Source organism: Martes martes (genome assembly GCF_963455335.1).
Source record: "Martes martes genome assembly, chromosome: 2".
NCBI classification, from domain to species: Eukaryota; Metazoa; Chordata; class Mammalia; order Carnivora; family Mustelidae; genus Martes; species Martes martes.
The window spans coordinates 95642980-95666181 of NC_137889.1; the positions used below are offsets into that span (position 1 = coordinate 95642980).

General features: G+C 38.9%; 1 protein-coding gene across 1 annotated transcript in view; it reads right to left on the minus strand.

The window, feature by feature from the left end:
- Nucleotides 1-22614, minus strand: part of HPGDS (hematopoietic prostaglandin D synthase) — a 35162-nt gene extending 12548 nt beyond the window's left edge. Inside the window, exons 1-4 of the mRNA XM_080796778.1 lie at nucleotides 22571-22614; nucleotides 13553-13693; nucleotides 5961-6053; nucleotides 5288-5397 (exon numbers count right to left, since the gene is read on the minus strand). Of these exons, the coding sequence (XP_080652904.1) occupies nucleotides 5288-5397; nucleotides 5961-6053; nucleotides 13553-13685 (336 nt within the window). The 5' untranslated portion in view covers nucleotides 13686-13693; nucleotides 22571-22614. The remainder of the gene's footprint in view (nucleotides 1-5287; nucleotides 5398-5960; nucleotides 6054-13552; nucleotides 13694-22570) is intronic.
- Nucleotides 22615-23202: the final 588 nt, after the last annotated feature.

A 23202-nucleotide genomic window follows, 5' to 3' on the forward strand; every position in this document is an offset into this window, starting at 1 on the left:
GGAGGTAGGAAAAGAAAAAATGAAAAGATGGGATTGGGAGGGAGACAAACCATAAAAGACTCAATCTCAAAAAACAGACTGAGGGTTGCTGGGGGGAGGGGGGATGGGAGAGGGTGGTGGGGAAATGGACATTGGGGAGGGTATGTGCTATGATGAGTGCTGTGAAATGTGTAAACCTGGCGATTCACAGACCTGTACCCCTGGGGATAAAAATACATTATATGTTTATTAAAATAAAAATTAAAAAAAAACATCATTACATATTTACATACATTTGCCTGATTTTACACACTGAGACTTGGGAAACTTGTCATTATTTTGATTTATATTCTTTCCACTGTTCTATACCACCTACATTTATAAGGTTATTTTTCTATGTTTAATGTGTTCATAGTTTAAAACAAAACAGTGTGAATTCTTACACATAATTTGTGAGCAGAGAGGCAGTGGGCCCGGATCCGTGTGGCACTTCCCACAGCCCAGCTCAGCTCGGCCTCAGGTGGGAAGGAGAAGGCCAGTTTGGCTCTCGTAGACAAGCTAGAAATGGAATGGAGTTGAATGGAACAGAATGTAGCTGCTGGACAGATTCCCAAAACATTTGTGTGCTCACCTGTATATTTTATTATTTCTTCTAATGTGCATTTCCACCACTTAAGGTACACGTACACAGATGCTTGTGCATACCCAATGCCAAATAAAAATCTTTTCTCTGTATTGATTTCTGTAGCCCAGGTTCTCTAGATGTTTGGTGAATCATCCCAGTGATTCATCTCATCTATATGTGAATTATATGTGAATTATATGTGAATTACTAACCAACGTAATTATTATTATTTAAGAGTCATTGTAAAGAGTACTCACCAAAATAACATAAAGAAGATGAAATTTGATTATACATCCTTTTTATCCAGATATGTACTTTTAAAAGCTGCATTTCTTGATAAATCTTAGCTAGCCACTCTTACACTCGGTAGACTCAGAAATTTCCTCCCTCTTCCTCTGGAGAGCTGTAAGGAGGTTTTTCAACCTGAGAATACATTGCTACAGTATCCTATCAAATGACTTTCGGAGAAATTATGTTTCTCCAAACCACCATTTTTAAATTCATACTACCAAAATCATTTAGTATTGAAAATGTGTCACTGGCGTTTTTGATCCTGCTCATCTATCATCCTCCCTGCCCCAGTCTTTAGATGGGGAAACTGAAACAGAGAGGTTGAATAACCAGAGAAACACTAGTGGTAAATTCAAGGATTATCAGGGTGACCAGTGTCCACAAACATATTTTGCCTTCTAAATTAACTTTAATTTTTTTAAATTAGAAATGGAATTTCTAGCAAGCAATACTGAAATATTTATAATTATGTGTATTTGATAGGTTTTAAGGGCACATATAATAAGAGGACTATGTTCACCATCCCTCTTCACTGTTACCAATATCCTGCTTTTAAAAATTTGATCTGACCACAAGGTGGCAGCAATGCGACCCCCTTACAGGGAGGTTGGGTGAAGAAATGTACTAAAACTGGAGGTTTTTTGTTGTATACTAGCCAGGTCCTCCTTATTAATCAGATAGTATGTAGCTAACTGCACTATTTCTGCAACGTGTTCTCCCTTCATATGATTTATTTATAAGCTTGGATTATGGCCTGTGGTGTTTTTTTGTTTTTTGTTTTTTGTTTTCCGAGATGGGCATGTAAGAGCAGTGTTACTCTAATACAAAAGTAGAGTGTTACTGGTATCATAAGCATTCAAAGAGTATTTTCCTCTGGGAGGTAGCTTCTATTATAGGAGGCTCACCCACAGAAGGGTACAAAATAGCAAAATGCAACCCATAAATTGATAGACTGACAATCAGTGGGATCTTTGGCATGTGAAACAAAAAGCTTTAGATCCATTTTTCTAAATTGGACATTATGTCTCTACTTGTTTCTGCATTTATAAGGATGTGTAAAATACAAATTCCATGTCTGACAAAAGGAAAAACAATGAGCAGTGAACTATATAATAACACTATTAATTATATATATGAATAGTTGTTAACATATTAGATAATATAATTATAATATCTAATATTTGTTGAACACTTTCAACCTAGTCATAGGTACTCATGCTAACATTTAATCCTCCCAACATACTTCAAAGTAGATTCTATGGTATCTCTACTTTACAGACAAAGAATCTGAACTATTGGTGGGTAGTTATGTGACAACTAGTAAGAAGGGAATCAGAATTCAAGCTTGGCAGTGTGACTCCAGAGCCCAAATATATTGCCATATCAAAGTTGAGCTTTTATCTTAGACTTCGCTGTGGTTAGTCATATATTTGTGTGTGTGTGTGTGTCTGTGTGTGTCTGTGACACACCTTACATTCAGTAAATGTGAATACTTTTCTGTTCCAAGTACCTCTATTGAAATCAGAAGTTCCTAATTAAACGAGTATTATTTAGCATAAATATATTTTAGCAAATTGATAAAACTGCCATTCATTCTGTGCTGTAACTTTTGACTGTCGGCCTTAAGCTACACCACATACATACGTATTTACCAGCTGTTGGCACTGTGGCCTTACAACCAGTGGTTGAGAGCATGGAGACTGAGTCAGAGTGGCTGGGATTCAGATTCCTTGTGTACCACTTCCTAGCTGAATAACCTTTGACAGGTTTCTTCTACTACATGAACCTCAATTTCCCCATCTGGGAAAAGGAAGGTAATAGTTTCTCCCTAAGGAATGCTCTGGGTATTAGTCACTAATTTAAAAGGAAGTATGCGGAGGTGATGAGGCCATAGGTCTGGGCAACTCCATAACCACTCTGAGTCTCAGTTTTTTCATCTGCAAAGTAAGCATGATGATAGCGCGTATCTAGTGAAGGGATTGGGAGGACTGGCTGAGGCCATGGGTATAAAGGGGCTGGAGCAGCATCTGTACATGCTGTTGGAGAAATCAGCTCTTGCTGCCTGTCGTTCAACAAGTATGTAGTGTCTGCGGTGTGAAAGGCACAGGGGTGGGTGTGGGGACCTGAGTGAGCAGTACAGACATAATTACTACCCTCACCACACGTTCTCCTGGAGGAGAAGTAAATGTATTTTAAAATACAGATTGTGATGCATGCCCCCAGGACACCACTAGGGGGTGGTAGTGGAACGTAACCTACAAGGTCTATTTAGAATTCTGGATAAAGATGATGGATTTGGCACACATATGTGATTTTTTCATCCCCAAACCACAGTAAATACATATTTTTGAAAAGACAGAACCCACAAAGAGGTAGAAAACAGGAGAGGAGACAAGAGAAAACAAAATTCGAAGTTATAAAACAAATGGATGACTGGTATCTGCAAAGGGAAAGCTGAAAATCAGCACTGTCTACCCCATAAAACCCTCAAATGTTTCAGGAAAAGGCAGGATGTATCTAGAATTGGGAGTAAGGAGGTAAGGGAGAGGATAACGTGAGGACTGGCAGAAGGCTACGGAAGAGGTAGTTTTAGCATAAGATATCTCTCTTCATTTTACACTGCTTGACACATGCCTCTTCCCCATCTGTAGCAGAAGGCTGGAGAGGGGGAAATTGGTGGTCTGTATGTTGGGAGCTGACATTCATAATGTTTTCAAAATAGGGGATTAAATGAATATATGCATACTGAGCATTAAGTTCTGAGACTTGTAGCCCTCTCTTTGCTGATCGTTTCCCAGAACACTGGCAGACACACCTTTCTTTCCAGGCAAAAGGCCAGAAGTCTTCTCTAGATACTCTTTCTAGTAAAGAGTCTAGTAAAGATAGTGATATGGGAAAACACTCCACAAATGGCCTAGCGCTGCTCAAAATCAACATACCCTGTCCATCTGCTGAGAGCTTTGGGTAAGCTTCTTAATTTTCCTATTCTTTGTCATGGATTCTAAAGGATGGTTTTACTCCTGGGGAAAGATGGAGACCAAACCAAAGAGGAAAAATATGAGGGGCACCTGGGTGACTCAGTCACTGGGCGGCTGCCTTCAACTCAGGTTGTGATCCCAGGGTCCTGGGATCAAGCTCCGCATCAGGCTTCCTGCTGGGCGGCAGGCTGGCTTCTCCCTCTCCCACTCCCTCTGCTTGTGTTCCCTCTCTAACTATGTCCTTCTCTGTCAAATAAATTAAAAAAATCTTTTTTAAAAAAAAGAAAAAGAAAAATATGGAAATAAAGACTACAGGATGACAACGGTGCACAAGGTTTTTAGGGCGACCAAACCAGACTGAATCAGTGTACACTCAAGACAGACACATCAGTGCTGTCTGTCATCATTACACCTCTTGTCATCAAGCCTTCATTTTAACTGTGGGACTTCTGGAGGACAAAGAAGTAAGCAAGGACAGAGGATGGCATCCAGGAAATAGGACCCCAACTCAAGAGAAGGACATCCCTGGGATGGCAGTGAAGGCAAGTCCAGTGGGGACAGATGTGTAGAAAACCCAGACAGCTCTGCAAAAAAGAGGAGATCTTGGCCAGATCTCTCCAAGAAAATAGTAGTGGACTTAATGGGTAATCTGATACCATTGACCTTGTGGAAAGCTGTATTGGTGGTCTACTGGATGGTGTGGGAGGGTTCAGCAATAAACATAAAAACAAGCAAATGAAGGAAAGGCAATTACTAATTTTGAGGAGATAGATGAGCAAGGAAATGAAATCAAAGTATACTACAACTGACAGTTCTGTAGGATATTTGCCTAGCATACTAATGTAACATTATATCGATTTGGCCAAAACATTTTAATATCATTATATTAAGAGTTTGGGAGAAGGGGAGCAGAGACAATGACTACATAAGAGAAAAATTCTTATTACTATAATAATAAGTCCAGAGAAACTAAAATTAGTGAATCAAAGAAAACCAAATTTACATGTCCTAAAGAAACAGTTAAAAGTGTTAATAAAAAAGTATTAAAAAGTGTCTGAGGAGGGGTTAGTGTGAAGAGGTAGAGCAATAAGGAATCACCTTATTTTGTTCTAAATTTTTAAATATAATTTGATATTTTAAAACTATAGGTATGTCTTACTTTGATAAAAAGAAACCTTTTCTGTAAAAGATTTTTTTATTGGAGAGAGCAAGCAAACACAAATGGGAGGAGGGACAGAGAAAGAGGGAGAAGCAGACTTCCCAGTGAACAGGGAGCCCAACGCAGGGCTGGATCCCTGGGCTGAAGGCCGATGCTCAACTGACTGAGCCACCCAGACGCCCCATAAAAAGAAACTTTGAAGCACCCCACAAGTAGATATGATTAATAGTAGTAATAACAAACTGATCACATTACTTTTATATCTTGTTTTTTCTCTGCCCAAGGAAAACGTGACATGAAATCGTCCAATGTGTCCACAATTGCATCAACTTGACATTGTTCCAATTCTGTTTTTCCAGCCAAATCTATAAAACAGAGACCATTTTATGCCCAGACATACACTGGATTTAATTTACTATATTAAAATGTTTACTTTTTAAAAGACAATATATTCTTATGGTTCAAAAATTCAGAACAATATAAAACTGTATCCAGTGAAGATCAGCTTCCATCCCTGCCCAACCAATCTCATTGGGCTCCTTAATCTACCTACCATATTGGTAACCACTCTATTAGAGGTTTTTTTTTTTTTTTTTGGTTTTTTTTTTTGGTAGTCTTCCATTATTTCTTTATGAAAATAAAACTATATATCCCACTCCATATACACATCCCCCATATATCCTACAGATCTTTCCCTACAAGTTTGTTAAGGGCATCTCTGCTCTTTTTTCAACTACATGGGATTCCTGTAAGAAGAAGCGCCACAATCCATTTAGCTAGCCTCAGCTGATTAGGTTTGTTTCTTTCGTATCTTTTGTTTCATTCTTTATACTATATTGTTCAATAATAAAGTTATTTAATAAATAGTGAATATAAGTTATGTATTCTTCTCAGTTATCAGAACTCTTCTACACAATAAACATATTACCTGTGTTTTTGGCCAAGTATCGTGCTATGGCTAGGCTCTGGTGAAGGTTAAATCCATCGACTTCCAAAATGGGGATTTTACCAAATGGAAGAGCTTAAAATAAAATAAGCAAAAAAATCAACTTCCATAACAAAATCAAGTAATACTATTTCCCATTTTTACTGGTAATTATGGAAACAAAGCATGATTTTAAAGTTAAGGTATTCCTGAATATTTGTTCTAAAAGGGACAATAGGCACCCTCTAGTGGAATCTTTATAGATCTTTTAGAAGAAGGGTTGTTAGAAGACCTTGTACAGAGTTCATGGCAGCACCAGGTCTAAAAGTGGTTGTTAGTGTTACTGCATATTGAACTGTGTATTACCTCATAGACTTACATATACTCACTACTTACCTTTTAAATAAAGCTTTTTTTTTTAAAGCTTCATTAATTTTTGTGGTCTCAATCAGCTATAACATTGATTGTTCTTTAAAACCACAGGTCAGGGTACCTGAGTGGCTCAGTGGGCTAAGCGTCTGCCTTCAGCTCAGGTCATGATCCCAGAGTCCTGGGATTGAGCCCTGCTCAACAGGGAGCCTGCTTCTCCCTCACTCTCTGCTCCTCCCCCCTACTTGTGCTCTCTCTCTCTCACTCTCTCTCAAATAAATAAATAATCTTAATAATAAAAAACTTAAAATACAAATTAAAAATTAAAAAATAAATAAAATAAATAAATAAAATTTTTAAAGATGAAGAAATGGACACAATAGCCAAACTGTGGAAAGAACCCAGATGTCCATCAACAGATGAATGGATAAAGAAGATGTGGTATATATATACAATGGAATACTATGCAGCCATCAAAACACGAAACCTTGCCATTTGCAATGACATGGATGGAACTAGAGGGTATTATGCTGAGCGAAATAAGTCAATCACAAAAAGACAATTGTCATATGATCTCTCTAATATGAGGAATTTGAGAGACTGGGCAGGGGGTCATGGGGGATTGGAAAGGAAAAAATGAAACAAGATGGGATTGGGAGGGAGACAAACCATAAAGGACACTTAATCTCACAAAACAAACTGAGCATTGCTGGGGGGGGGGTGGTGGGGAGTAGGGAGCGGGTGGTTAGTTTATGGACATTGGGAGCGTATGTGCTATGATGAGTGCTGTGAATTGTATAAGACTGATGATTCACAGACCTGTACCCTGGGGCAAATAATACATTATATGTCAATTTAAAAAAAGATGAGAAAATGGAGAGTTTGATTTATATATCCAGCTACGGTAAGGAATTTAGTCAAATTGTTATTTTGATGAGGGACCATGTGAAGTATATAGTAAGACAGCAAGCAATTTGTACAAAATAGGGCAGCCTTGCTGCAGATGTAATAACATTTTGTCTGTAGACCCTACTTTGTTTTCTTATCTAAACTTACCACATTTTTGTCAGAGGGTAATATATGTTTTTACAGAAAAATTCTAACTTGAAGATAAATAAAAATAATTCCACCACATAATTACAACCATTTGAATATTTTCATTGATTTCTCATATATATTTTAAAACAGCATCCTGAAGTATTTGTAAACCATTTTTTATTTGATAACATCTTTTTGAAATCTTTCCAAATCAGTGAAACTTCACCTTTTTAATGACTACATTATATTTTGTTATATGTATTGATCACAATTTTCCAACCAGTGCTTTACTTTGGGAAATATAATTATTTTGGGAAGAGAGAAAAGAACAAAGTGCCACTACACAGTCCCATTACTCTAGAGCAACTACCAGAATCAACCTCCAAGTGTCTTTCGTATGTACGTTAACTAAGTCCAAGATGAACTACATCTCTGAGTACTTACCTAATTAGTATGCCGAGTACTAGTCTACATTGCAGTGAGCAAACAGAATTCCAAAGACAGCTGACACAAATTGTGATGCCTCATGATTAGGAATTAACATTTAACATTTTGAGGGAGGCCTCCTTTATGCTAGGCAGTGTACTAAATATTTAAAGTACCCATTAGGTTTTCTAGTACTTACAACAACCCTATGATGTAGGCATCAACCCTTATCTTATTTTACAAATGAGAAAGTGAGGTGAAGAGAGGTTACATAACTAGTCCAGGTCACAATCCTGGTAGAGGTGAGACTCAGACTGAGTTCAGTTGGAAATTTTGCTCAGCTGTTTTGATAGTTCTCAGAGCCATGTTTTAAGAATACATTAAAAATCAGAGCAGGGTGCCTGGGTGGCTCAGTAGGTTAGTTAAGCCTCTGCCTTCGGCTCAGGTCATGATCTCAGGGTCCTGGGATTGAGTCCCGCATCAGGCTCTCTGCTCAGTGGAGAGCCTGCTTCCTCCTCTCTCTCTGCCTGCCACTCTGCCTACTTGTGATCTCTCTCTGTCAAATGAATAAATAAAATCTTAAAAAAAAAAATCAAAGCAAACCCAGAGGATAGTATCCAAGTTAGAGAAGGGTCCGAAAACCACATTTTATAAGCACTGGCTGAAGAACTTGGCATTCTTTCCTGGGGGAGGCAAAACAAACAAAGACAAAACAAACGTAATACCCATCTTCAAATATGGTACAGCTATCAAATGGATGAAAAATTTGACGTATTCTGACTATCTCTAAAGTGCAGAACAACAACTAAAAGATACTTTAAAGGGGGCAGATATTAACTCAAGATGAAGAATAATTTTTTAACATTGGAACCATTGACGACAAGAATGTGTTTTCCTGTGAGATGGTAAGCTTTCAGCTACTGGCAACGTTTGAAACCAAGCTTGGGATAATTGCCAACAGCTGGAATATTGGGCATCTAACAAGAAGAAATTGAAGAACACAAATGCCAATCCTTCATTTTGTTCCAGAAAACATAACTTCGGGGTTGTTGGAGATGTAACCAAACAGGAGCCCCTGTCAAACAGCTTTAAGGAATTTAGTGATGCTGAATGTAAGGCTGCGCAATGCGGCTGCCAAAATAAACACAGTGACCTTGGTGAAATGACTTTGGATGGTATCTGGACCTGTGCTAGGAGTGGTATTCCCACCATGCTCTGCGTCGTCCCCATGCCTGGAACATTGCGATTCCCCAGACACCACACATTACATGGCAGACATAAGTGGAACAGGAGCTTGTCCTTCTTGGGTGATGAGGAAATCCAAACCAAGGGATATAAATGGATCACTCGAGGAAGAGAAGAGAGTCGTCCCTCGGACCTACCTTGCAGATCAGATATAGTCCATGAGAAACAGTATCTGAATCAAGAAGTAGAGCCAGGACTGGGAAGTTTGGGCTGATAATCACAATGATCATCAGAGAAACAAGCAAGTTCTAAAACTTGATAGCCCGAGGGATGGATGCATGAGTTAACAGGGACTCAGTTCTCTATTCAGCCCATGACCTTTATCTTCCCTCAGGGTGTTATCATTGAACTGTCTACACAGCAGTGGCTTTTTCTCTATGTCTTAAAGATACTAAATGGCTTCAAAGAATTGGATGGAAAGAAGGAATAATCTGTTTCCTATGGATTAAAATGATATGTCCAAGACTAGTATATGAAAACCACTGAAGAGATAAATTTCAATTTTATGTAAGGAAGAGTCTTTTGAAAGTTTTCCTTCTTTCTTCCCAGAATTTCGCCGAGACATTGGACATCCTAAGCTTACTGAGTCTCAATTTTTCTAATCCCTTTTCTCTTATTTTTTATTTCTTTTTCTTATTGTACTTTCTGGAGGAGTTCCTTATTTTTTTATCATTTTTTATTTCATTAGTTTTGTCTATATCAAATTGTTAATTTTCAAAACCTTTTTGTCTCTAAACATTTTTTTTTACAGCATACTAGTTCAGAATGTATAGAACTTTTCTCTCTGAGGGTCTTGTATTTTTGAAGATTTTTTTCTTCCTACATCACCCTGTTGCCCTCAGATGATTTTTTTTCTCCCTCCGCTTCTTTGTTTATGTCTGTTTCACATTAGAGGCCTTCTCACAAATATCTATTAATTTTTGGTTTGCCCTTCCTGTTTTAAATAAGCAAAAGGAATAGAAGCTACTTGGACTCTCGGTGTACGTGGGCTATGACTGGGCCATGTCATTGAGACTCCCTCTGGGTTAGTGTCTGTTAGACATTCCTCTGGGACTGATCAGCTTCCCCTGAGAACCCTTCCTGCCCAGGGGATGCTTGTCTGGTTGTGGCATTCTGATTGTGGAGCAGAGGATAAGGGCTCTGGGTCTCATGCTTTAGTTTGTAGCCTTCCATTGAGTCCCACCTACAGTACTGTGTGCTCAGAAATGCCTGCTGTCCTCCAGTCCTCCGGTCCATCCTTCATTGAGAGTAATCTCCATACTTCTCCCAGGACAGTCATGCTGCTGCTTCACATGGTAACAGTCAGCCCTCTGTGGGTTCGGCTTTTAGAGTTCAATGTCACTACCGATTCCTGAGCCTTGGGAATCAGTACTCCCTGGAGTGATTCAGCTTGACTTCTACTCTACCAGGCTTATATATGGGCATCACTGGCCTACTTCGTCACCTTACCATTCTTGGACCTGTTTTCCAGCTTTGAGAATTTGGGGCTTATTCAAGCTTGAGGTCTTTGTCTTTGTAGAGCTTTGCCATTTTTTTTTTTTAAAGAAGTACTTTAATGTTATTTGAAAAGAGAAAAAAATGTTAATACCTGTGCACATTCCACCAGTTTGACCTGGAAGAACTTTTTAAAAAAAGATTTTATTTATTTATTTGAGAGAGAGAGACAGAGAGAGAGAAAGCATGTGCATGCTCAAGCAGGGGGAGGGGCAGAGGGAGAGGGAGAAGCAGGCTCCCCGCTGAGCAAGGAGCCTGACGAGGGGATGAGGGGCTCGATCCCAGAACCCTGGGATCATGACCTGAGCCATAGGCAGATACTTAACAGACTGAGCCATCCAGGTACCCCAACCTAGAAGAATTTTTAATAGAAATATCCAGTGATATTCTAGGTTATCACAGAGGGGAAGTCATAGAGGGTTTCAAATACCAGAGAGCACTCCTAAATCAGATAAGAGATGAGGCCAGCTAAAATTTGTAATAACTGTTTTTAACATTTATTTTTTCCTTTTTTCTCAAAGCAATAAAGTCAGCACTTCCTGGCTTCCCTTGCAGTAGTGTGTGAAGAAGTTCTTGCCAAGGGGCTATAAGCAGAAGTGAGGTATAAAACTCTCTGGTCATGCGGTTGCAAGAAAGAGATGTGCCTCTTTCCCTCTCACACTTCCTGTGAGCTGGAATGTGGAAAGAGACGGGACCATCTTACACTATGTAAATAAGACAACCAACTCGGGGTGGCGGATGAACAGAAAAGAAGGAATCTAATCTTTGACAACTCTGTGGAACAGAACTGCCATACCAGCTTGCGATTATATGCAAAAGAAATAAATTTCTATCCTCTTTAGTTCATTTTTGTGTTGGGTGTCTGGTTTTTGTTTTTGTTTCGTTTTGTTTTTAATTTAAATTCTAGTTAGTTGACCTACAGTTCAATATTGGTTCAGGAGTAGTGTTCAATGGTTCATCATTTACATACAGCACCCAGTGCTCATCATCACAAGTGCCCTCCTTAATCCCCCATTACCCATCTAGCCCATCCCCCACCCATGTCCCTCCATCAACCCTCAAATTTTCTGTCATTAAGAGGCTCTCACGATTTGTTTCCCTCTCTTTCTTTCCTTTTTATCCCCTCCCAAATGTCCATTTTGTTTCTTAAATTCCACTTATGTTGGGTGACTGCTAAAGCATTGGAGATATATATATATATATATGTGTGTGTATATATATGTCCATATATGTATGGAGATATATATATATGTCTCCTAACCATTGTGAACTTTAAGATCCCTTCCCACTCTAAGAATCTATGAAAATATGAAGAAAATACAGTAATTCCATTTTCAATAACATAATGAAAAGTCAAGATAGAATAGGGTATGAGACACTCAAAGAATGTATATCTAAAAACTAGAAGGTGGAATTTGTTATATGTAGCATCTTTGCAGCTTGTTATCCATCTTTATTAATGGATAAAATTAAATTTCACCTACTTTATATAGACAGAATTAAAAATCCTATGTACAAATTCTGATAGCAGGGTTTGGAAAGTTTGGATATTAATGAGAAAGTTTCATGAGAACAGGAAATAAGATATTCTAGCCCATCAGGGAAGAGTTCTCTAATAAGCAAAAGAGTGGATTTTTAAGGAACTCTTTCTTCTAAAAAGCATGTGGCAATATGTATTGTTAATATGCCACTTATCATGGTGTTATTGACATTATCTAGTGTAAATAACTTGGGTAACTGTATGAAGTTGACCTGTGTTTGAAAAATATTTCTACCTTGTAGGAATGCAAGCCTGGAAAAATAACACAAATTCTGTGTGCTATAGTTAACCCAACTATAAAATAGATACAATAATATATCTCATGAAGCCGTGCTGGAGAAATTAAACAAAATTCACCAGGCGCTCAAAAGTTTTCAAAGATTCAATAGGTGTTTTCTTCAGCTTTATCTTTATGCAAATATGTAATAATCCCAACACAAATATGTGACTTTTAGACAAATAATTAATATTTAGTTAGTATTTCTAGGCAGACATGATGGACAAAGAATTGGCTCATCTATCCTTTCGTTGTTCTAAAAAAGATAAGAAACTAACACCTAGAGGATGACTTACAACTTACTGAGAGCCACACACCCTTTAACATAATAATATTTCTAATCCTTCCCCTCTGTCCTGAGTGCTAACTAGCATGTTTTCATTGGATCAAACATCCCAGTTTTGTTCACATATTCACCCTCCTTTTGAACAGTCATATACTTTATGAAAAGTGATTCCAAACCCAACTTCTGAGGTAGACTAGATGGTTCAAGATTCTTCCTATTTGCTTAGTCAGTGACTGGTTCAGAAATGGACATGTGGCCCAGTCTGAGTCAGTGAAACATCACAAGTTTGCCAAGGTCTTCTGGGAGTTTTTTGTTTGTTTGTTTGTTTTCATTCTTCTGGGAACACTTAAGGAAGCAGTGCTCTTTCTCTCTTTCTCATATACCTCTTGATGATACTGTTCAAGGCTGTTGGGCAGAAATTGCTGCAAACTTATTGCTACTAGTCTCATGATGCTGCCAACACACAGAGGAGGAAAAATGAATAAAGTCATCTCTTGAAATCTGTCCTATTTCTGGATTTTCGGTTAAGTGATACAATTTTCTTGTTATTTAAGCCACTTTGAGTTTGGTTTTCCGTTAGAACAGCATATCTGATCCCTTGTCAGAAGGCTGTAGATATCTGTAGTAAGCCCATCCATTTGAGTTGTCAAGAATACTCACTTCAGTATTCTCTCTTTCAGCTCTTACAACAAAACCTATTGTTTATCTCTCTATATTTCTTCTGTGAGGTTTGTGTTTTCACCTTGAATAGGAAAATTGGGGGCACATAGCATTTATTTAATTTGTCTGAACTGCTGCTTCTCAATGTAAAGCAACATGAGATTTAAAACCTCTATTTTTTCACTTCCCTGAGGAAAAACAGAAAGTTTTGGAGACATATTTTCCCTACATTTTCATAAACTGTTACTTGTGACACTTACTTGATTTGACTTCAGGCCAATCAGCTTGTTCTATTCTGTGGTCTTCATATTTTATGTCCAAATAAGCAAATATGTAACGAATAATTTCTGCTCTCCCCCTCATATTAAAATAAATGAGTTTGTAGTTTGGCATGGTTGATTCTGGAAAAGGAAAAATTGGAAGATTATTTTAACAGTCCTCTAGAGATGTTTCATCAACATTTTCCTTCGGGGACTTTTTCAAAACTTCATGGCATCTTTTTTTTCTTTTAGGATTTTATTTATTTGACAGAGAGAGTGAGAGCACAAGCAGGGGGAGTGGCAGGCAGAGGGAGAATCAGGCTCCCTGCCAAGCAGGGGCTCAATCCCAGGACCCTGGCATCATGACCTGAGCCAAAGGCAGACACTTAACTGACTGAGACACCCAGGCGCCCCATTCATGCCGTCTTTTGAGGTAACTGGAAATATTAGAGAATATTTCAAGACCTGAATCCTAATAACATATGGGAAAAACTTGACAGAAATAAGATCATGACTCTCTCTTTAAGAACTAGCTGAATGGGGCACCTGGGTGGCTCAAACTGTGTCTGCCTTTGGCTCAAGTCATGATCTTGGAGTCCTGGGATCAAGTCCCACATCAGGCTCCCTGTTCAATGAGGAGTCTGCTTCTCCCTCTCCCTCTGTCCCTTCCCCGCATAGGTCCTGCTCTTTCTCTCTCTCAAATAAATAAATAAAACCTTAAAAAAAAAAAAAAGAACTAGCTGGAATATTCCAGTAAAATAACCAGACTCAAATTTTACTTATGAAAGAACTCATAGTGAGAGGCTATCTATACACCAACCGTCAGAGGATAGCGTCCAAAACTTTCCATTTTAAGCTGTTTTTGTCCTGCCTTTACTCACTTGTAATTTGGCATTTGGTTTATTGTTTGCTTTGGTGACACAGCTGAGTTTGTGAGGACAGCTGGATAAAGATTTTAAGAACAGGGTATGTGCAAGGGGAATGTGAGCCAGCTTTGCCAACCCGAGCTGGCTGTCCCCTCTCTTCTCTCATCCCTGGCATTTCCCTCTGGGAATCAAAGACTTAGGGAAACATTGCGTGCTCTCGCTCTCTCTCTCTCTCTCTGCCTCCATGCTGCTGGGTTCTATCAGGTTGCTAGCACCATACAAACATAGCCCATCTGGGTGACCTTTGCAGGGAGGGGCCAATGGTAAGCCTATGTCTCTATTTCTTCTGTAGGGGAGCAAGGAAGAAAGAAAGCAACTTAAATTTCAGAGAGTTTGTTAATAGTGGTTACATTGGGTAGATGTAGGTCATTATAATCTTTTGAATTTTCTGTGATTTGTTTCATCTCATGTTCATAGATGATTTTAAGCAATAGTAGCAGTATGTATTGTAGTAGTAGTAGTAGTATGTAGTAGTAGTAGTAGTAACATGTATTGTAATTTTATAATGATCCGGCAACTGAGAAAGAAACATTTTCATTTGAAATTCAGCTCTTCCACTTAGTTGCTATGTATCTTTGGCTAATGAACAAAATCTCTCTGAATTTCAAAGTTCACTTCTTGTAAACAGAGATACTAATATGGATTTGGAGACTTAATGAGGTAATACACGTAAAGCATTTAACACAATGCTAAGCACTTAATAATTATTAGCTATCGACAATAATAACTTTGGATTCATTCTATGGTCAAGAATAAACACTGTGAATACAGTACACCAGAAATAAAAAATAATTATAGTAATTACATGAATAGAAGTCATACGGCATTATTTTTAAGTGGTAAGTATAAATAGTTCATTCTCTGCTAAGGAAGTCTTTCAAAAATATGAAAGGAATATTAGAAAGAAAAGTTGGGCTGAAATTTCAAAATTCTATCTGAAAGTACATCACAGGGATGCCTGGGTGGCTCAGTCAGTTAAACTTCTGCCTTCGGCTCAGGTCATGATCCCAGGGTCCTGGGATCGAGCCCCACATCAGGACCGCTGCTCAGCAGGGAGTCTGCTTCTCTTCCTCCCCGCTGGCTCGTGCACTCTCACTTTCTCTCTCAAATAAATAAATAAAATCTTTTTTAAAAAATTTATTTGACAGACAAAGATCACAAGTAGGCAGAGAGGCAGGCAGAGAGAGAGAGAAGGAAGCGGGATTCCCGCTGAGAAGAGAGCTCGATGTGGGGCTGGATCCCAGCACCCTGGGATCATGACCTGAGCTGAAGGCAGAGGCTTTAACCCACTGAGCCATCCAGGTGCCCCTAAATAAATAAAATCTTAAAAAATATATATTTGAGAGCACATCACATAAAGAGTCAAACACAAACCATAAAAACCTAGATTGCCAAGTTTGTGCATTCACGGTGTCCATCGATGGTAGGATAACTGCAAAGATCTGTCCAGTTGCCTCTCTAGACCCCCTCAAGATCCAAGAAATGATGATGATGGTGATTGCAGAGGAATACACTTCTCTGGACCTTGGTTTTCCCTGTCTAGGTGTTGTGGGTGGAGGTAGTGCCCCTTGCTAGAAACAGAGTCAGTCTGAATTTCCCATGCCCCGTCCCACTCCTGTTAGCCACTCTGTCTGCACCCAAGTGACACGTGCCACCTGCCACCCACATCACTATGTGAGGGAGTGCTCTCTGTAGAGGGAAGAATTCACTGGAGTGAGCTAACAAAAATTCCAAGATTTATAGCCCCAACTCTTTGGGGGGAGAAATATGCACAGAAGGCATTCAAATTTGGGGTTAGGACCAAATAAAGCTTAGAAATAGTGGGGAAAATAGAAGCGTACAAAAATGGCCAATAAAAAATGTAAAGTAGTAAGCTCCTTCTGAAAAAAAAAGAAGGAAATATTTATGTAATCACAATAAAGGGAACATTCTTTTTTTTTTTTCTTTTTAAGATTTTATTTATTTATTTGACAGACAGAGATCACAAGTAGGCAGAGAGGCAGGCAGAGAGAGGAAGGGAAGCAGCTCCCCGCTGAGCAGAGAGCCCGATGTGGGGCTCGATCCCAGGACCCTGGGATCATGACCTGAGCCAAAAGCAGAGGCTTTAACCCACTGAGCCACCCAGGCGCCCTAAAGGGAACATTCTTATCTAGGAAATAAAGAACATAGTTGTTACAATTCCGTGATCTACCCGTTATAAATCTCAAAAGAACAAAAAAAAGGCCTTCAGAGTGGAAAAAGTGTCATTCTTGGTTGCAGTTTTTATTTGAAGAACATTTTACACAACTTTTCCTTTTTTGTTTTCTTTTTTTTTTTTTAAAGATTTTATTTATTTATTTGACGAGGGGAGGAACACAAGCAGGCGGAGTAGGAGTGGGAGAAGCAGGCTCCCCAGATGCCAGGCTCAATCCCAGGACCCTGGGACCATGACCTGAGCTGAAGGCAGACGCTCAACGACTGAGCCACCCTGGTACCCTACACAGCTTTTCTTTACTGATTTTTGCTGTCATAGGTCAATTTTTCCTCAGCAACAAAGAAATGATGTGTATTTTCCATACAAACTTTATATGAATGTATAGATTTATCTCCTTTATGATCAATATTAAAAATTAAAATCACTTTTTCTCATTTGGTCAAATGCCATGTGAATGTGTCTGCCTCCTAGTTCTGCATGAAAACACAGGGATTGTTTGTTGTTGTTCATTTGCAAAAACGTGCTATTTTATATTGTGTTTCACTCAAGTAAAGAAGACATTTAAAAATCCTTAATGTAAGTTGGCAGCTATCTATAGTTCTCTGCAAATTTATCTTTAAATCTAAGATTTGGCACAGGTCCGTGACCATCTGACGAATGCTTATCTTTCCTTCCAGAACATCCTTTCAACAGTCATAACTCATTAATGAAGCTGTGCTTGCACAACACATTCCTGTAGTTATTTGCATAATTATATTTTCTACTGAGCTCAAGTCTGGTTTCTTGATTTATATAGCTACAAACTTTTTTTTTTAGATTATTTATTTATTTATTTGACACAGAGAGAGAGATCACAAGTAGGCAGAGAGATAGGCAGAGAGAGGGGGGAAGCAGGCTCCCCGCCGAGCAGAGAGCCCAATTCGGAGCTCGATCCCAGGACCCTGAGATCATAATCCGAGCTGAAGGCAGAGGCCCAACCCACTGAGCCACCCAGGTGCCCCCGAACTTTTGTTTTTAGGGGTTTTTTTGTTTCTTTGTTTTTTAGGGTAAATGTGCACATTTTTATAACATGAAAAATTAGTAAATGTAAGTGCAATTGGAAACCGTTACGGATTCCTCAAATCCTTCTTATATTTTATAAACCCTTTGCATAAAAACTAGCAGAAGAGGGGAGCCTGGGCGGCTCAGTCGGTTAAGCATCTGCCTTCAGCTCAGGTCATGATCTCAGAGTCTTGGGATCAAGCTCTACATCGGGCTCCCTGCTAAGTGGGAAGTCTGCTTCTCCCCCTGCTTGGGCTCTCTCACTAGTACTCTCTCCCTCAAATAAATAAATAAAAATCTTAAAATAAAAAACTAACAGAAGAAATTCCAGGTAAATGTTTGTATGGTGAAAATTGACAAGGAAATTTACAATGTAAGCTAATGATCACCAAAGAGGACAGTGTCTAAAAAACTTTCCCTTTTACTGCATTCAGCAGTATATTTCTGTTGCAATAATCTCACTTTGTCAAAGCCTTTTTTTTTTTTTCATGAGGATGATGGGTTAAAAGGATGAAGGTAAGACATATCCTGCTTCCACTGAGAGAGGCCGTGAGGAACAGGCTCAAGGGCAGAGCAGGTAGGTGGCAAAGGGAATGTGTGATTTTGGTGTCACCCATGCCACTCTCTGAATGGCCTTGGGCAAGTCACCTGTCCCTAGCTTTAGTTTCCTCACCTGTAAAGTGGTAAAGCAGGACCCTGAATTCTGAAAGGCAGTGGCATCCATGAGGGTAGCTCCTTCAGAAAAAAGGAAAATAAAATCCCCTCACAAGTGGGAGACTGTGTAGAGATCCACTGCTTGAAACTAGGGCCTGCCCCCTTTTATATACAACCTTTAAAAGGTCAAATTATAAACCTCTAGTAAAACTGATAAAGAAAATGTGCAAAAAGTCACAAAAATTAATATTATACACAAAAGAGGTCATAACAGCAGATGAAATAGATCATTCAAAATCATAAGCTGACAGGCAAATAACTTTATGTCCCTGAATCAGAACACTTAAATGAAAAAATTTTGAGAAATATGTAAACTAACACAAATTAAAAACAACAACAAAAAACCTGAAGGCCTGCATTTAACATTAACCAGCAAAGAAACTGAATTGGTAGTTAGTTACATTCATGAAAGACACCAGGCCCCCCGCAAAAATAGTCTCTACAAAAAAAACCGAGAGCATGGGACACCTGGGTGGCTCAGTTGGTTAAGCGGCTGCCTTCGGCTCAGGTCATGATCCCAGCATCCTGGGATCGAGTCCCATGTCAGGCTCCTTGCTCTGCGGGGAGCCTGCTTCTCCCTCTGCCTCTGCCTGCCACTCTGTCTTCCTGTGCTCGCTAGTTCTCTCTCCCTATCTCTCTCTGACAAATAAATAAATAAAATCTTTAAAAAAAAAAAAACAAACAAAAAACGAGAGCAAACATCATACATCATGGGGAGCCAATAGAAGTATTTTGTTTAACATCAGGAATAAGAGAACCCCAGTATTAGCCTTACTGTTCAAGATAGTCCTAACTCAGTTAAGACAACAATAAACAACATATGTAAGAAATGAAATGGAAACTGCCCTTATTTGTAATCAAAGTCTGTGTTTGTATTTAAAATTGTTTGTATTTGTATTTAAAACTCAAGACAGTATGTGGCTAAACCTGAGCCTAAATTTCAAACGGAAACTCTAGGGACCAAAATAGTCAAGACAAATTAAGAGAAGAGAAGGAGAGGACTTGCAAGACTTATATTAAAAACCCTGTAATGAGGGTAATGGGATCTTCGTCCAGGACCAGACATCTAGAGGTGTGTAGAGTCTGGAAACAGAACCACAGATACACAACAGACATGCCATTTCGGTGGGGATCTAACAGGACCAGACTGAGACAAAGAAGAAAACTATACAGAACTAGATCCCAGCTTCCCATAATACATAGAACTAACACCCGGCTGCACGATAGACCGAAGTATGGTTTGCCTGGCCTAGGCCAATTCCGGTGTCATGGTGTTCACTGTGAGCTTCATTTCTGAGCCCTTCTACTGTCACTCTGTGTTAAGAATTCCATGTAGGGAACACTGCAAAATGTTTCCTGAAATGATATAGGACAAGAAGTAAAAAGGTAAGCTGATTGTGCTTAATGCTTTCCTTTACAACTAAAACTAACCACTGGCTTCTTTCCACTCTGAAGAAAGTCATTTAAAGTTCCGGATTCAAGGGGCCTGGGTGGCTTAGTCAGTCAAGCATCTGCCTTTGGCTCAGATTTTGGTCTCGGAGTCCTGGGTTAGAGCCCCACATTGGGCTCCCTGCTCAACAGGAGAGTCTGCTTCTCCCTCTCCCTCTGCCCCTCCTTCTGCTCTTGCCCTCTCTCTTTCTCTCAAATAAATAAAATAAAATAAAAATCTTTAAAATAAAGTTCCTGATTCATCAGATAAATTAAAAACCCACTTAGAATTGTGTTTGAAAATAAGATACAGTTTCTCAAAGAAGATATGAATGATGACTCATAAAACCCCTGCATAGACATTTTCACCTGTGAACTCAGACAGATGGAACCACTAAAGGCAAAAAGATTTAGTTTTAAATAGTTAATATTTAACATTAGTTAAATAGCCAGTTAATTAATTAAATTACTTCACTATTAATAAATTAATAAATAATTAAATTGTTTAATTAATTGAGTTTTAATATTTACATGGAAAGTAATAGTGTTTTTTTGGAAAGTTCTCTCTTGGGAAGCTCCTTTCTTTCTCCTGGTTTGTGGTTCTTTTTCCTTAATGTAACACTGGTACATTTCAACTGATTAACAACCACAAAACACAGGAACATTCAATCCCAGAGGCAATTTGAATGCAGTCATTGATAAAATACAAGCTACAATAAAACCATTTCATTTTAACTGAGCTGATGTTCTAATCTGTATGTTGCTGCAGGCGCACAGTAAAAAAGTATCAAAAAAGGCGAATGTCTGTGCCAGAAAGGAGATAAGCATCCAAAATCAGCTCTGGCAAAGAAGGCCAATATTCACTTACTATGGTACATACCTTCAAGATTTCAGCAAGCAACTGAAAAAAGGAATTGAATTTTGGGGGTAGTTTTGATGGATAGAAAAACTTACAAATAAGGAATTGAGTATTAACCATTTAACAATTTGCTTCAAAACCTAAATACTATTTATCTTTATTTTACTTATAGAAGTATTGATCTATATGCGCTCTTACTCATAAATAAAAGGAACATCAAACATATTCAAGAATTCCAGATACGGTTTTATATATGCCTAGTAGTAATCCAATAACCTACGAGCTGAAGTATAAAAATAAAGATTATTTGTGAATTTGCTCACAGTTCTTTGCTACATCTCAACCTGACCGGTATTTAAACCCATACAAAAGGTACCGGCATAGAGTGCCATGTCTGTGATCCCATCATATGGACTGTAGTGTTTTGAAATAAAAAAAGTGGATTTAGGGAACAATCACATGAGCTACTATTGTCTACATAAGAACTTCTTGCACATTATGACATTAAACAACAGCACTGCATTTCCCGCTAACGGTGCTAAAGAATGTTGATTTCCCTCCTTCACAGGGTCCCTGAGCCTGTCTAGTTTGATTCTGGAAAAGTTGCCAGGTTGGAGTTAAATTGTAGGACGATAAAGAAATATAAACATTTTTGTTAACTGAGTAAAATATTGATTTCAGTCAAATCCTGAATGTGTAATTTTACATTGGCAACCCAGGATTTTTCTTTTCTCACCGAAGACCAACTAAATATCTTTTTAAATGGTTGTCTCACATTAAAGCCAAAGCAAGAGGGATAACTGAAATATCCTTTGGGATCTGAGAGCTCAAGTTCTTAGCCTGGGGTAAATGCCTTAAATTACCTATAAAACCAAATGATGATAGAATGCAATTCTTTTTTTCTTTTTTAAGATTTTATTTATTTATTTGACAGAGGAGATCACAAGTAGGCAGAGAGGCAGGCAGAGAGAGAGAGAGAGAGAAGCAGGCTCCCTGCTGAGCAAAGAGCCCGATGCGGGACTTGATCCCAGGACCCTGAGATCATGACCTGAGCCGAAGGCAGTGACTTAACCCACTGAGCCACCCAGGTGCCCGATAGAATGCAATTCTTGGCAAACCATGGATACTTCAACAAAATGAGCCTGAAAGTGATAGAAAATATTACAAAGAAAATACCTAGGAAGGAAGGAAGGTAGGAAGGAAGGGAGAGAAAGAGAAAAAGAGAGAGGAAGGAAGGAAAGAAAAAAGGAAGGGAGGGAGGGAGGGAAAGAAAGGAAGAAAGAAAAAGAGAAGAACTTCCCTACTGCTTCACACATTGAAAACATTAGTGGGGAATTCCAAGAAAGAATTTTTCCTCCAGTACTGACTGCCTTTTTAATGTTAATGTCTACTCAGAGGGTCTTTTAAAATCTCTTAAAATCCTTCAAAATCTCCAGTACCTATATTTCTCTTAGAAACTAGTGTTTGATTTTGGGGCATCTGGGTGGCTCAGTCAATTAATCGTCCAACTCTTGGTTGCGGCTCAGGTCATGATCTCAGGGTAGTGAGACTGAGCCCTACACTGGGCCCAGCAGGGAGCCTGCTTAAGATTCTGTCTCCCTCTCCCTCTGCCCCTCCACCTACCCTCAAAAAAGAAAAAAAAAAAAAAAGAAGAAGAAGAAAGAAAAAAGAAACTACTGTTTGATTTGTACCTGACCACTAACAGAGAGGCTCTGCATGAGAGCGGAATGAATAACACGGTGAAAATAGGTATCAGTTGCTCAGTCACAATATCACAGTAATAAAAACAAACACTGAGATGAAGAAAGAACACGATCTCATTTCCTATCTTTGTAGAGTTCAGTCTTACCACTTACTTGTGCTATGTCTCCGTGGAGTCTCTAGTATCTTCTATGCTCTCATCAGGGATGGCATCTTGGGTTTATATGATGAGTAAGTGACAGTCACAAGCCAATGAGAGACGAAATGACTTACTTCCACCTAAGTCTCTTCCTTCATTTCTTAGATAAACTATGCCTGCCAAACAGTCCAATCCTGCGAAGAATTCTGGTTCTTCTTGGCATTTTATAGGATCTCTGTGTGTAAATAACCTAACAGATTTGTATTCAGTTGGTAAAATCAAAGTTACGGGGGCCGATGTGTGCCTATTGCCACATGCTCACCATCTGCGTTTAAAACCTTACGCCATAGGCTCCCAGAGAATGAGAGAAAGTGAACACAAGTAAGCCTTCTTTTCAGATCTGTACATGGCTGGCTTCCTCAATTCATTACGTCTCCTTGGAGAATGCTTGGCTGACCACATCCTCACCGGCCCCTCCTCCGACAGTCCCATCCTTCACCTTCCCATCCTTCACCTGTGGGGTGTTTCTTCATTACTGTGTCTGACAACATAGTGTATTTTCTTGGTTTGTTTTCACCTCCTCCAGCAGAATGTGAGCTCCAAAAGAGTAGGTGTTTCATTGTTGAGTTTACTGCGGTACCCTCATTA